Raw genomic sequence first — 14,941 nt, 5'->3', positions numbered from 1 at the left:
CCCTTGTGCGAAAAAAAAAAGAAAACTCAAAAAAGTTACAAATGAATTTAAAATAAGACCCATTAGACATACAATAACCAGTGTAGATGATTAGAAAATACATTCTAAATGATAATAACATATTTATCATGGTAATAATAATAATAATAATAATAATAATAATAATAATGTTAATAATAATAAAAAGCAGAACAATATTTTTGCTGATAAGCTGGAGGCAGAAGTAGGGGTTATGTAGTGTGCAGTATAGACATCAGATTGAAGCATACTGAAGCCTTTACGGTTATTTTTTGGGGGACTTCAGTGAAGGGTTTAAAGCAGGTTCATTGTGCCAGTCCAGGAGTACTGCTCCTAGTCCTACTGAGTAGGAATTGTGCTCTCGCCCCCTTCCTCCTAACCCCTCACCCCCCCTCCCCTCACCCCCCTCCCCCTTCTCCTGCCCCTCCAACAGCCTCTGGACTGAGTCAGCAGGGTGGATATGGCTCAGGAGGGGCACACAGCTCTCCTGAAGGGACTTTTCAGGGCTTTTCTGGGAGTGGTTATGTTGCATAGTGATCAAAGCTTCCAAGGTACTCCAGAGCTGCCCTGTAGCACAGTTGGTACTGGTCCTGGGGAAACAGAAAGAAAGAAATCCATGTCAGTCAACAGAGTCCAGAGATAGTAGTATACTCAGTGCACTCCCTTGGCAGAGCATTTTAAAATGATCAACAAAAAGTATTTGTATGAAAAGTATTAATGGAAACCTTGGCTTAGTCAGTTAGGTGCTGGTAGGCAAACTGTCTAGTAGTCGCTCTATGTGTAGAGGGCTGCAAGGGAATTTTCCTGGCTACATAGTGTACAGGTTTTTTCTTTTGCCTGCTTGCGGCTCTGTCAGTATTGAGTGATTGATTGATTGATTGACTGAGAATGTTTATTATGTGAAGCGCATTGAGTTGCATCTTTTAAGAAATGCGCTATACAAATAAAATTTGATTTGATTTGATTAGTCACCTCCACCCAGGATCATCTGAGCCTCATACAGTCACACCCCATTCCCTAACCAGTCTAACCCCCCCACCCCACCCCCCACCCCCCCACACAAAATGATGACTGTACCTCTGTCTGCACCATGGCTGGTCTCTGGGTTCGCAGTGTCTTGACGGTCTGGAACAGGTCCACCACGCCCTCGTACCTCATCCTCTCCAGCACGATGCTCAGTGTGATGAAGACACCGGTTCGCCCGACCCCAGCACTGAAACAGAGAGTTACAGTATGCATAGTACACACACACCTACACAGCCACAGATGAACGTATATATATACACACAGACTGCATGCCCACATGCACGCACACACTCACACACTCACATTCTGTACGCACTTACGCAAGCATTGTACGCATGTATGCACGCATGCACACACGCACATAGACACACATAGACACACACACACACACACACACACACACACAAACACAGATACACACACACACACACACACACACAATGAACTTTGAGGAAACTGTGCGTGTATCATAGCATTGGTGTACCTTACCTGCAGTGAACAGTGATTGGTCCATCCTGCCCAAACTGTTCCTTGGTTTTATGCACTTGGCCAATGAAGTCAATGAAACCTTCCCCGGTTTTTGGCACGCCTTGCTCAGGCCAGTCAGTGAACTGGAACTGCCGAATGGTCCTAGACTGGCCATCCTGAGGGTTGGGAGGGTGGGGTAGGAGAGAGAGCCATTAGGCAGAGAGGCAGAGAGTGAGGAGTCTCTTTCTACCTTGATTCACAGCTCTGTAGTTCTGTTTTGTGAAATCAATTTATCTGCCGAACTCAACCACAGTGAAGACAGTGCGTGAGCTTAGAATTATAAGGTTCTATCTCCGTTTAGGGTAGTTCAGAGATATTGAGCGTCAACATTTTTACATTCCATTATGTTTTGTGAGATGGAATCTTTGTATTTTATGAATTACTAACTCAAAAATGTCAACATTTTAAAAATGTTAATGCCACACAGGCATTAATAAACACCTAATGGATCAGATTATGTAAAACACTCAATTTTGACCAAAAATTGAGATAGAACCTTATAATTCTAACGTCACGAGTGGGTAAAAAAACGAATCTGCTATCCCTTGAAATCCCCTCCCCCGATGGGCCAAATGGCCATTGTGAACTCTCAGTTTGAAGTTAGCGACTCTTTGGGAATGTTTGAATAATCCTAGTATAGGATAGTATGACTGTAACTGATCACATGATGTCTGATGGGTGAACCCTTACAACAGTTCTGGATTTGAATACTGACGGTTGAAAGGCAGGTATACAACAACATGTTGAGGAACATCTTTCTCTTTGTCTTCCTTCTTGTCTTCCTTCTAGCTGTATGTCTGTGAGTATAACATGCCATGTGGTGTGTGTCTCTCTCTCTCTCTCTCTCTCTCTCTCTCTCTCTCTCTCTCTCTCTCTCTCTCACTCTCTCCCTCTCTCTTTCTCTCTCTCTCTGTTATTAAACTTTAATAACGTATTAAACGTTATTAAAGCCTCATTTTATATATTCTCACCTGATCATTCTTGCTCTAGTGAGTTGCTCCAAAACTCAACAAGTCTTTGCACATAGTGTTACTTACATCAAATGGAGTCAGATTATGAATATTACAGTATGCTTTGTTATTAACTATAGAGAGCCAGACTTCCCTGCCAATTCTTCTTATTGTAACTGCCGACCTATAAGGCTCTATAACAGTAAGATAATTACATGTGTGGGTTAGCAAAACATCTATTTAGTCACCTCTACGTTGCTCTATTTACTGAAAATACATTTCAGTGTTCCTATCGTGAACTGAACCCTACAAGCAACAGAACACCATGGGTGATAGCAGGGCCAGTCCTAGGCATTTAGGTGCCCTAGGCGAGAGTATGATTTGATGCCCCCCCCCCCAAAAAAAGCCACCAGTACTGCCTCATCACCACCCACACATTCAACAGTAAAAATATGGACAACAATGGTTTCAAGACAAAAATACCGCCTAGTTCGCCTATGCCTAGGACTAGTGTTGTTCCGATACCGATACTAGTATCGGCATGGCCACCGATACGCACAAAAATGCTGGTATCGGTATCGGCGAGTACTAACAAATAATAACACCCGATACCAAACTTTCACTATCGCGGAAAAACAAACACGCAACTGTGGTTGTCGAGGAGAGGAGCGGTGGAGCGGCGAGGCTCACCTCAGGTAACCTGCTGTCCCTTCCAGCTGCTCAGAGCCCAAGCTAAGCTATGCTACCGGGGCAACGTTCGGAAAGTCCCCCTGAGAGCGCCGGAGCGCACACTGGGCTCTGACGTCATAAACGGACCGAGGAATCCGATTGGACAAGAGGCGTTCCACGAGTGCCGATCAGTTTCCCAGAGCAACTTTTACCAACGCAGCCCTCAGACATAGACTACGCCACTCCGCTTAAAGCGATACAACCCACAGCCAAGATAGGACACATTTTACACATTTTACAGGAAAAACATATCGACCTTAATCGATATTTATTTCGGTTGCACAGTCTAGCACCGCCACCGGCGTGCTGGAGAGAGTTCAAATAATAATAATAATGTCCGCGCGGCCGCTTCTCCGAGTCCCGCCCAGCTGTTCCCCTTTCGGGATAGTTCTCGGCTCCGTCTCCGCGCCACACCCCCTTTCGGGATCTGCTGTTGTGGCTCTCCGTCTCTCCGTCTCTCTCTCTCTCTCTCTCTCTGTCTGTGTGTCTCCGTGCGGCAGGTACTTCCTGCCTCCTTCCTTCTCCCGAGGAGAAGTTTTCTCTATGTTTGTTTGAATTGTTTACATATGCAGAACACAGAACACACATGCATTAGTGGTGCAGGAAGGCCTACTGTCACAGCGGAGTGTGTGCGACGCGCTGGCCAATGGGAGAAAGATCATCGGCCACTTCAAGCATTCCCCACTGGCCACTTCACGTCTGCAAACTGTACAGACTGAACTTGGAATGCCTAAAAACATGTTTTTTTGTTTTGTTTTTTCAAACGCCGTGGTATCGGATCGGTACTCGGTATCGGCAAGTACTGCACGGTCAGGTATCGGTATCGGTATCGGAATCAAAAAATGGTATCGGAACAACACTACCTAGGACCGTCCCTGGGTGATAGGGTGGATGGAGGTGAACATACCCTGGCATCTGTGACCTTGAACTCTCTCAGGATGTACTGAGGCATGTTGTACTCAGCCATGGGGTCCACAACAAAGTACTGGTACCGGGCCGAGCGCTCTGCTGGCCAGTACTGATGGCACTTTTCCTGTGAGACAGACAGACAGACAGGAATGGTCAGAACCTGCAGCCCGTACGTCATCAACCATAGCATAACTGGTCTAAGCATGTGTACATGTATGTGTATTAGTGATGCTCCGATCTGATCGGCGCCGATCGGTATCGGCCGATATGGCCTTGATCGGTTTTGATCGGAGTTCTCAAAACGGCCGATCAAACATGACCGATCAGTTTACAAAATGGCGTCGCCAGTCTGGAAATATTACACAGTGTCGGAAAGAGACAACAAATATGCCGTTTGTAATGTCTGCTCAAAAGAAATACCTCGGGGAGGAACGCACGCAAGGTCTTTCAATACCACGAATATCATACGGCATTTGCTGCGTTCGAAGCGCACACTGGGCTCGACGTCATAAAGGGACCGAGTGCTTTGATTGGACGAGAGGCGTTCCACGAGTGCTGGTCAGAGTTCCAGCGCGACTTCACGAGCGTAGTGTAGGTAGTGTTCACCGACGTCATGTGACCCCGCGAGCAGGAAGTCACTTGGCCCATAGCAACAACAACTATTAGCGCGTGAGTTTTAGGTCTTCCTCTGTGCACCTTGCACAAGTGTAGATAGCGAGCGACTTTTCAGCAGCAGGACATATTTTAGATGATAAGAGGAACAGGCTGAGTGCCAAAAACGCTGAGATGCTTGTATTTCTCAAGGCTAATCTGCCAGTGATGCTGCTTAATCAGAAGTAAGGTTTGAGTCTGAAATCTCCTTAGGTGCAATGTTTTGTTTTTTTGTTTTATTGATTATTGCTGACTTGCTGTCTTATCTCCTCCTAAATATGACTTGAAACTGACTGACTTGAAACAGTATTTTATATTTGGCTATAGCCTGTTTATGTTGCAGTTTAGTTTGGGTATGTTTATTGTTCCTCAGGAAAGCTACAGTTACAGTATAAGCTCCAAGTTCTCTAAGAGCCCCTAGTTCCTCTCATTCGAGTGGAATGTTGCACATTTGATGTGACAGTGTACATTTGATTTATTATGATTTTTATTTTCACATTTTATTTGTTTTTCCTGAAGTAAGCTACAGGTGGTTGTGAATTCAATAAAACAGATGGTCGTCAATTCATGATACTTTCTCATCTCCTAATTTTATTTAAATACTTAATATACAATGTCAATGGTGTTAAGAATAATTTAAAACATAAATAATGCTACACAATAAATAGAATGCTTCAATTGCCATTTTCGACGCTGTGATCGGTGATCGGTGATATCGGATCGGCAGATCACTGATTCCAGTGATCGGTGATCGGTGATCGGCACCAAAAACCCTGATCGGAGCATCTCTAATGTGTATGTATGCATAAGCTCTTCCACTGACCCGTCCCATCTCTCTGAGTTTGGTCAGCATCACTACGATGGTGGAGTTGTGCTCCCATAGCATCCTCCAGAAGTCCTCGGTGGTCTCGGCCAACGGGCCCTGCGTGGCCATGTAGGCCTTCTGCTGCCTATGGACACAGACGCAGACAAGAAGACAGTGAGGAGAAAGACATCAGAACTCCTGGAACTATGGAGTAGCCATATTTAGCCCTGAGTGCACTACGCAACTGTGATCTGAGAGGCACTTGTGAAGCTTATGAAGGATCGGCTTGGGAATTATGCCTTGCCTGACAGATAATGCATCCTCTCCAAGCCACTGAGAGAACCACTGAGTTTTTTTTCTTTTCAGTATGGGGGATTGTTCTACTGAATCACCACTGGGGGGCAGTGTTAAGCCATGAGAGAGGATGCTGTTGATGGCAGTTTGACAAGCGTTCTCAAGACATGTGAGTGCTAAGCCCTAACCCAGCACACACACATTCATAGGACCAGACCATGAGCCAGAAAACACTTCTGAAGGTGAACTGCTTCAGGGTGGGACATTTGTGAAATATATGTGATATGATATCCTGCATGTTTTAGAGGTAGAACTGTTAGCTCTTTTTGTCTTATTTGTCGTAATATGTGACAAGGCCGTGTTTAAAGGGACTCTATTGGCTGATGGGTAAGAGCGATACATTGCTATGTAAAGCAGAATCCTTTCAGTTTGAGGTCTGCATTGAGACACTGGAAATGAGCAGGCATGCAAATTAACTTTAAAATCTCAAGGTCAGCCATAGAGACCATTGAGACAGGTGTAAAATGACTGCAGTGCCATGACATCAGTGATTTGCATCATAGTGACAGAGGCAGTGGTGATGAGTTAGAATACCTTACTTAGACGACCTTCTAACAACCAACATGGGATAAAGTCTGGGTAACGTAATTAAGTTGTTCAACAAAACACTTTATTACATTACCTGATGGTTATTACATTTGCCGGTGAATATATTATTTCGGATGATCATGTAATCACTTACCAAAAACGTTGTCTTTATGTTTTGTTTCATTCATTTTAAGAAGCACATGCACATACACGCATGCACACACAGATTATATGCTATCACTTTAAAGGGCATAGATAAACAGAACTCAGCAAGGACAGTTTGTGACACCAACATAGGGAGTTTTAAAGATATGTTGAACTAAACATGTTGCTCAACACATGTTGAAACATTATGTTGATCCGGATAAAGTAATAAAGGAATAATATTTTCCGTTGAACAAGTTTATTACATTATCCAGCGAGTAAACATTATACGATTTCATTACATTATAAATGCAAACTTTATTACATGATCTGGTGTCATTATGTTATCAGTTGTTAGCTACATATCACTTGAGAATACATTCTCGGGTGGTACCTCGTCAAAATCATCATAATCATTATCATCCTCCTCGCCATCATCATAATCCCTTCTTACAACTTTAAAGATGCTATGCTGCCGAGAGCTTTGCCCCTCACTATGTCTTTATTCACTCTTAATTAGAGCAGGAACAGGAATTTAAGAGGAATCACAGCTCGCCTCCCCGCCGTCCCTCAGGTGGAGCGGCCCGAGGGACTTCATTAGACACGGAGGAGGGAATCCAAACAGAAAACCGCCTCACTGAATCCCGAAAAAGGGGAAGAAGCTCCTCTTCATTCATCCATTCATTACCGTGCCATTGTGTTGTAGATTATTCCAAATTATGCTGTTTACACTTCCATAAAGGAGCTGCTGCCTCTATGGGAAGCCTATGATTTGGGTATTCATTTGATATGGAACAATAACTGTACAAGATTCCCCAACGCACTTCACACACACGTAACACATGCACGTACGCACGCATGCACTTATACAGACGCACGCGTGAAGAAAAAGGGTTCGTTTCTTTTCGCGGTTCTTTTTTCTGATATCTACGAGTGCACTTTGAAAGCATCATTTCTCTATCATACCTCTTTAAGGAGATTGTGGATCTCCACATTATGCAATCCAGTATGCAATCACTATATTCCTCCCTGGAGTGGTTTGATACCTGTCACAAACTAGGCTATTTATTTACTAGAGAAGAAACGTAGAAGGGAATGGACAATCCTGCCAATGAGACCAATTTGTCCTGACAACTGACATGACAAAGGGATGGGAGGCAAGAAAACACTGGCCTGCATGTCAGACCATAATTCACTGCTGTCAGCTGCTGGAGGAAAGGTCTAACTCCTTGCTCATTAGAGGAGCTATGTGCCGAATTCTCTCCTCTATTCTCCCACCATCCCCCCCAACCGCACTTGTTTTTTCACTACATTTGTCATAATGCTGTCTCCTCTTTTCTCTTCTCTCCCCCCCCTCTCCTCACCTGTATCCGTCGATGAAGCTGGCGTTGATGTAGTCCGAGCCCTCCACTCCTCTGATTGGCTGCAGACACACCCGGGTGGACTCGAAAGGCATAATGTTCACCAGGCGATTCTTGAATTTGTTGCACGGGAGGTTGGCACTGATGAATCTTGAGGTATGTGCTTTGGAATTGGCCAGTTTCTGTGTGAGGGGGGGAAACAGTGGGGGACAGGTGAAGCCAAGGACACGCCTGGTTCTTGAACAGAACTCTGTGCTAACAGAACACCGACCCATCCCCCCAGAGATGACTGTGCCATAGATTTTCCACAACGCCCACCAGGGCCAGTCTATCTCCATCCAGCCTTTTAAAGTGCTAATGCGACCCAATCCTAGCAGTGCGCCGGTGTGCGAGCAGGGATATCGGAGGGCACTGGGGGCTAACTCTGTTATTGATGCATGAAAATGATGAGCTTTGAGCTCCAGCCACGTTCTCGGACTTCAATGGAAAATCCTGATACCTGTCCTTTAAAAACCCCTCCTAAGTGTGTCCATGCAGACATCAGGGGGGTCAAAACTTAATGCTTCCACACAAATCGCTGCGCACAGAGATACACAGACCCCCATGCCAGCCACCTCAACCAGACAAAAACGTCTTAAAGCTATCATCTCCCAAAATAGAGGCTGATGGGATTGCTGCTGGCTTTTGCTGATGATGGGTCCTAATGTGACGGCGTCGCAAAAGCAAAGTGTCAATTTCAGAACTGCTAGTGAAAAAAATGTGCCAGTGTGCCAAGCATCAAAACCTAATTATACCGTTCAGGATTTACAATCATCTTTGCTTGCTTAACAATTTTGATCCACATAATTTGGCTTGTGATGCGTTCCTGTTCCCAGGAACAGGCTTGGTTATAGCACTGTTGTTCGTTTTTTTTTTTTTCAGAGTGAGGCCATGAAGATCTTTGGGATGACTTAAGTGCTGGACTTAAGTAGTGTAGTAGGCCATTCCCAGGTGCATCAGCATTCCTACTCACTGTGGCTTTATCTGAAGACTGTCAGATGGTCTGTCTGTCCCAACACTCTCACTGTATTATCTCTTTCTCTGTCTCTCCCACCCCCTCTCTCTCTCCCCCTTTGTTCCCCTCTCCCTCTCTCTCAGCCTTTTTTCCTCCGGATAAGCCCCCTAATACAGAACCCGTCTCCTCCTCTGTGTTTTGAACTATTCTCAGTTTCACAGAATCCAGATGAGAATCCCTCCTCCTCAGTGTCCTCCCACTCCCACTCATACACACACATGACACATCAACTTCCATCAACTGTACTGACTAACTACTTAAATCGTGATGTTAGAATTATAAGGTTCTATCTCCATTTTTGTCAAAATTGAGTTTTTTTACATAATCTGATCCATTAGGTGTTTATTAATGCCTGTGGGGTGTTATTTTTAAAATAATGACATTTTTGAGTTAGTAATTCATAAAATACAAAGGTTCCATCTCACAAAACATAATGGAATGTAAAAACTTTGACGCTCAATATCTCTGAACTACCCTATATTTCTAAGCTCACGAAATGCCTGTCATGTGAGTGACTTTCATTCCTGGAGGATTAGAACTGCCTACCTTGAACTCCAGCTCCATGGTGGTGATGGTGTCTCCGGGAGGAACCTGGGTGAGTTTCTGGATGTGGGCGTACAGGTTGCGGGCGGGGACCTCTGTGTTGCCGCAGGAGGCCGCCTCCAGCAGGGCCTCGTGGATGAAGATGTACTGGTCCTCCGTCTGCACCATGTAGTTCCTCTGGGCACGCATGCAGGTCACGTGACCGTAGATATCCACCGACTTCTCGTGCTTCATACGCTCCAACATGGCCTCTGTCACGATGAAGCAGCCGGTCCGGCCTACACCGGCACTGTGGACACACACACACACACACACACACAAACTTGCTGTAACTGTAGACAAAGACAAAGTGACTTTGAATCTACTAAAGCATGTATGTGTGTGTGTATGTGTGTGTGTGCGTGCGTGTGTGTAGGTGTGTGTGTGTGTGTGCGTGTGCGTGTGTGTGTGTGTGTGTGTGTGTGTGCGTGTGTGTGTGTGTGTGTGCGTGTGCGTGTGATACCGCTCTGAGATGGGTGTGATTCTGAGGTGTGGCGTGGCGTACCTGCAGTGTACCACCATGGGGCCAGCGTCTGGGGGGTTGCAGGCCTTGACCCGGCGCAGGAAGGCCAGGGTGGGGGTGGGGTACTCAGGCACGCCGTGGTCCGGCCAGGCCATGAACTGGAACTGCCTCACCTCTCTCTTCTCACTGGACCCGTTCTGTTACAGTAGGAGAGGGACACAAACTGATGACCTCATAAACACACACAGGTGGACACAAGACCAAGATCCCTGCCCTCTAGGACTTGTCACACTTGGACTGCATTCTTACCTTATAGAGGGCGAAGGTCCGGACACTGTAGGTAGCCAGCTCCACAGTGTCCAACATGGTCACCTGGATCATCCCGTAGGTCTCTGTTCCCCGACTGGGCCAGTACTGGTCACACTTCACCTGCACACACACGCACGGACGCACGGACGCAGACGCAGACGCAGACGCAGACGCAGACGCAGACGCAGACGCAGACGCAGACGCAGACGCAGACGCAGACGCAGACACAGACACAGACACAGACACAGACACAGACACAGACACAGACACAGACACAGACACAGACACACACACACACACACACACACACACACACAGTTAGAGGTATAGGACACACACACAGTTAGAGGTATAGGATAGGGTGCTGAGTTAGAGGTATAGAGAGGAAGTGCATGATGGGTCTGGGAGGGTGTGGACAGCTTGGGCTGCTTCCGCTCCAGTGTGTCAGTCCCCATGTCCTGGAGGGAGAGAGGAGGAGAGGGACAGCAGAAGAGAGTGACAGCCAGCTGGGGATCAGGGCCTGGCTTTAGGGGAGTCAGGGATAGAGTGTGCCAGCCAAGCCAGGGGGGACCCTGGCAGGGGTCCCTAACAGATGGGGGTCTTACGCTACTACAACTCAGGCAAGGGGGGGTCATGTCCATGTTTTTTTTTTGGTCACAGTGGCTAGAGCTCTGCAGCCTAGAGTGTGACTGGTGTCTCTTTTCTACTCCACACTACAGGGCCATTGGTTAGGGCATTGTGGGAGAACAGCCTGGTGGACAGCAGGGTCACCACCTGGACACATCATTCCACTGGAGTTCCCCTCCCCGTACGGCCAAGAGCTGTCTGAGCTGAGGGTCGCAACAAACTATGGGGGGCGGTGGTAGCCTAGAGATTAGAGAGGCCGGCTAGCGATCGGTTGGTTAATTGTAAAATAATCTTATTTGTCACATATGTCCTGTACTATTGTAACTTTCTTATTATCTTGAATTATTGCCTATTGCCTTATTGTCTTGTGCTGCAATGTCAGGAACCATCCGAAGCCTAAGAATGTTACTCTCTTACACTTGTGTTATGTGATGGAACAATAAACTTGAACCTTGAAACTTGGTTTGATCCTCCCTGCCTCAGGAGGGAGCTTGCATGTGCCCTTGAGCAAGGCACTTAACCCCTAATTGCTCCGGGGGCGCCGAATATGGCTGACCCCTGTGTCTAGACCCTGTACCTAGAGCAAAAGGACCAAATTCCAACAATTGACTGACAAGTTGATTGAATGGCAATAAATCAGTAGAAGCGAAACCTGCCCAGAAACATACTCAATGGAAACATAATGAATTTTCAACCCAGACATTTGTAAACATGTTGTACTTGTTTCATAGAACGTTTAATGTCGATGATGTTTCGATCTGTTCACATTTCACCACAATAAGCCAGGATTACGTGACGTTAGAATTATAAGGTTCTATCTCCATTTTTGTCCAAATTTAGTTTTTTACATAATCTGATCCATTCGGTGTTTATTAATGCCTGTGTGGTGTTATTTTTAAAATGTTGACATTTTTGAGTTAGTAATTCATAAAATACAAAGGTTCCGTCTCACAAAACATAACGGAATGTAAAAACATTGACGCTCAATATCTCTGAACTACCCTAAACGGAGATAGAACCGTATAATTCTAAGCTCACGATTAGCTAAAACTAGGAACGGCTGCCCCTGACATTATTGAAGCCTCCTGTGCTCTAGTTGCTCGGCGGAACAGAACGGACAGGTGGTCACACTCGATGGGGGTGTGACTGTGTTCCCCCGAAAATCAGCTGCTATGGACACATGACTTCCTGTATAGACTGTGGGTCTAGCAGGACCGTACTTTCATTTCCTTTCCTGTGAGACTCATACCTGGGGTCAGATATAGAGGACAATATCTCATATTGAATTGACCCTTCGTCTGAGCTGGAGACAGATATGATATTAAGTTTGTCAGGAGAGCTGATGAACTCTGTCACACCTAATAAAAGAGTGTGGTGCCCTTTAGTTCCACAGTTATTGACCGTATGAGTGAAGGTGGAGGAGGAGACACCCCTGCTCTAGCAACACACTCCCCCCTCTCTTGCAGCCTCAGTCATTCCCCGTGTCCAAACCCCTCCAGAGATGAACCTCACACGGCCTGCCCATTAGAGGGCCAGGTTGAGACTGCTGGGAGTGTTCATATGATGTGGTGTCAATGTGAGGGGAGGGTCAATGTCAGTGCAAGGTGGATTGGGGGGGTCAGGATGTGTGTGTATGTGTGTATGTGTGTGTGTGTGTGTGTCTGTGTGGTGGTGGGGGGGGGGTTGGGTGGGTTTGGGTGGCTGGTTTGGGTGTGTGTGTGAGGGGGAGGGGGGTTGCTTGTATGTGGGTGTGCGTGGGCGTGTGTATGTGGACGTGTGTGTGCATGTGTGCTTGGGTGTGTCTGTCTGTGTGTGTGTGCGTGTGTGTATGTGTGTGTGTGCGTGTGTGCATGCTTGCGTGTGTGTGTGTGTGTCCAATACAGGGTGTTTGTAGTGCAGCAGCACTCACTCTCGACTTCTCCTCTAGTCTGGTCATCATGACGATGGTGTTCGTCCTCTGCTCCCACACCATCCTCCAGAAGTCGCTCAGCGTCTCCGGCAGCGGGCCTTGCGTGGCGATGTAGGCGTTCTGCTTGCGGTAGCCGTCGATGTAGTTGGCGTTGATGTAGTCGCTACCTGGCACTCCTGTGTGTGTGGAGAGAAATTATATGAAACATCAGCGGCTCGGCAGGGTATCATCCAGGCGCCTCCACCCCAGCGTGACACGATCCCACACAGCGCAGCACATTAGAGAGAGAGAGACGCCTTCATAAGCAGTCAACAGCAACAGCCTGTATTTACATCTAGAATATCAAGACGCTGCCAGGAGTGATGGAGAAGTGTTGTCAGTTGTTGTTTATGAGATATATTGTGGTGATAATGACTTTGCGGTTAGGATTGGGTCTCTCACCGTCGACAGGGGCGAGGATGACCCTGGAGTGGTCGTAGGCGATGACGTTTGCATAGCGGTTCTTTGGCTTGTTGACTTCCAGGTTGGAGTGCTCCCAGGTGAACTGCTGGCCGGGATCGATAGACTGAGCGAGAGACAAATAAAGAGACAGGGAGAGAAAAGAAAACAAGAGAGAGAGAGAGAGACAGAGAGGGAGAACTTAGTGTAATCTTCGCTGTTAATGTTTTCGGAAACTCAATAGTCTTTGCAGTGCTTTGGCGAGGAAAGTTGTCTATACCAGTAGTTCAGCCTTAACTGCGGTACCCAAGACACATTTCCGATCCTATTCAGCGTGTGCTCTGTAATAGGAGCAGCCTTAGACGACCCCTCAGCACTCTGGGTTCAACACTGGCCAGTTTGTACAGTGAGAGGAGCGCCTCTTGGCCCTCGACTTCATCACCTCAGGGCAACATAATGGCCAAGAGGAGCTGCAGTGATGTAATCAGAGAGTCACAGAGGTGTACGAACCAGAAGCAGGAAACAGAGAAGCTCTTTTGTCAGCATTCCCTGAATGTATCAAAGCTGAGGGTCATGACCTCCAGTCCCCCCCGAGCCTGACTCAGAGAGAGAGAGCACATTCTACCTCCTACCAATGTTACACTAGCACATTGTAGTCCAGCAGGTCAGGAGGAATCAATTATATGATATATATATACAGCTCTGGAAAAAGAGTTCTCTTAAATCAGCATGTATCGCAGACATTCCATTCCAGTGTCTGTTGAATTCCAACACAGGCACACCTCGTTCTACTAATAGGGCTTTCACACCGCCAAGGAACCGTGTACCCGTTCCCGTTCCTGTTCCTGTTCTGGAACCTTCCGAACCTTGGTGCTGTCTGGCGATGATACCAGTGTAACCGGAACCATCAGCGTCATCGACGTTGGGTGACAAAAGGGCGGAATAAACGAAAAATGTCACAACGAGATGCCAGCTAATTCACTGGAAATGAGGATAATATCTTCCACTAGACTGACTAGAGTATCTGAAATACACCACTATTTTCTATGAAAAAATAAAAGAAAGCAAAAAAAAAAGAAGAAAGGTACAGACCAACAGAGGAAGAAAACGACTCTCCACTGACCGGGATGACCGCCCAGTCATTTGAATGTCACTGAACAAACAAAGGATGTCATCAAGTGACCTATAAAAAGAATGGCAAACGGCAGATGGGGTGAAGTGCACAGTTGGAAACAGGCTCCTAGAGGCAGGGCTGAAACAGGCTCCTAGGGGCAGGGCTGAAACAGGCTCCTAGGGGCAGGGCTGAAACAGGCTCCTAGGGGCAGGGCTGAAACAGGCTCCTAGGGGCAGAGCTGAAACAGGCTCCTAGGGGCAGGGCTGAAACAGGCTCCTAGGGGCAGAGCTGAAACAGGCTCCTAGGGGCAGGGCTGAAACAGGCTCCTAGGGGCAGGGCTGAAACAGGCTCCTAGGGGCAGAGCTGAAACAGGCTCCTAGGGGCAGGGCTGAAACAGGCTCCTAGGGGCAGGGCTGAAACAGGCTCCTAGGGGCAGAGCTGA

General features: G+C 46.8%; 1 protein-coding gene across 1 annotated transcript in view; it reads right to left on the bottom strand.

Moving 5' to 3' along the window:
* Positions 1-471: 471 nt before the first annotated feature.
* ptprfa (protein tyrosine phosphatase receptor type Fa) overlaps positions 472-14,941 on the bottom strand; it is a gene marked incomplete at its 5' end in the record, with an annotated part of 134,839 nt that continues 120,369 nt past the window's right edge. Inside the window, 11 exons of the mRNA XM_080535442.1 lie at positions 472-608; positions 1,096-1,231; positions 1,534-1,688; positions 4,159-4,284; positions 5,635-5,761; positions 8,007-8,185; positions 9,604-9,889; positions 10,145-10,299; positions 10,412-10,531; positions 12,948-13,123; positions 13,389-13,512. Coding sequence (XP_080391568.1) covers positions 540-608; positions 1,096-1,231; positions 1,534-1,688; positions 4,159-4,284; positions 5,635-5,761; positions 8,007-8,185; positions 9,604-9,889; positions 10,145-10,299; positions 10,412-10,531; positions 12,948-13,123; positions 13,389-13,512 — 1,653 coding nt within the window. The 3' untranslated portion in view covers positions 472-539. The remainder of the gene's footprint in view (positions 609-1,095; positions 1,232-1,533; positions 1,689-4,158; positions 4,285-5,634; positions 5,762-8,006; positions 8,186-9,603; positions 9,890-10,144; positions 10,300-10,411; positions 10,532-12,947; positions 13,124-13,388; positions 13,513-14,941) is intronic.

Source organism: Nansenia antarctica (genome assembly GCF_963989245.1).
Source record: "Nansenia antarctica genome assembly, chromosome: 7".
Classification (NCBI taxonomy): domain Eukaryota; kingdom Metazoa; phylum Chordata; class Actinopteri; order Argentiniformes; family Microstomatidae; genus Nansenia; species Nansenia antarctica.
Note: the sequence above shows the minus strand (reverse complement) of the source record. Positions and strands in the feature narration are given on the sequence as shown.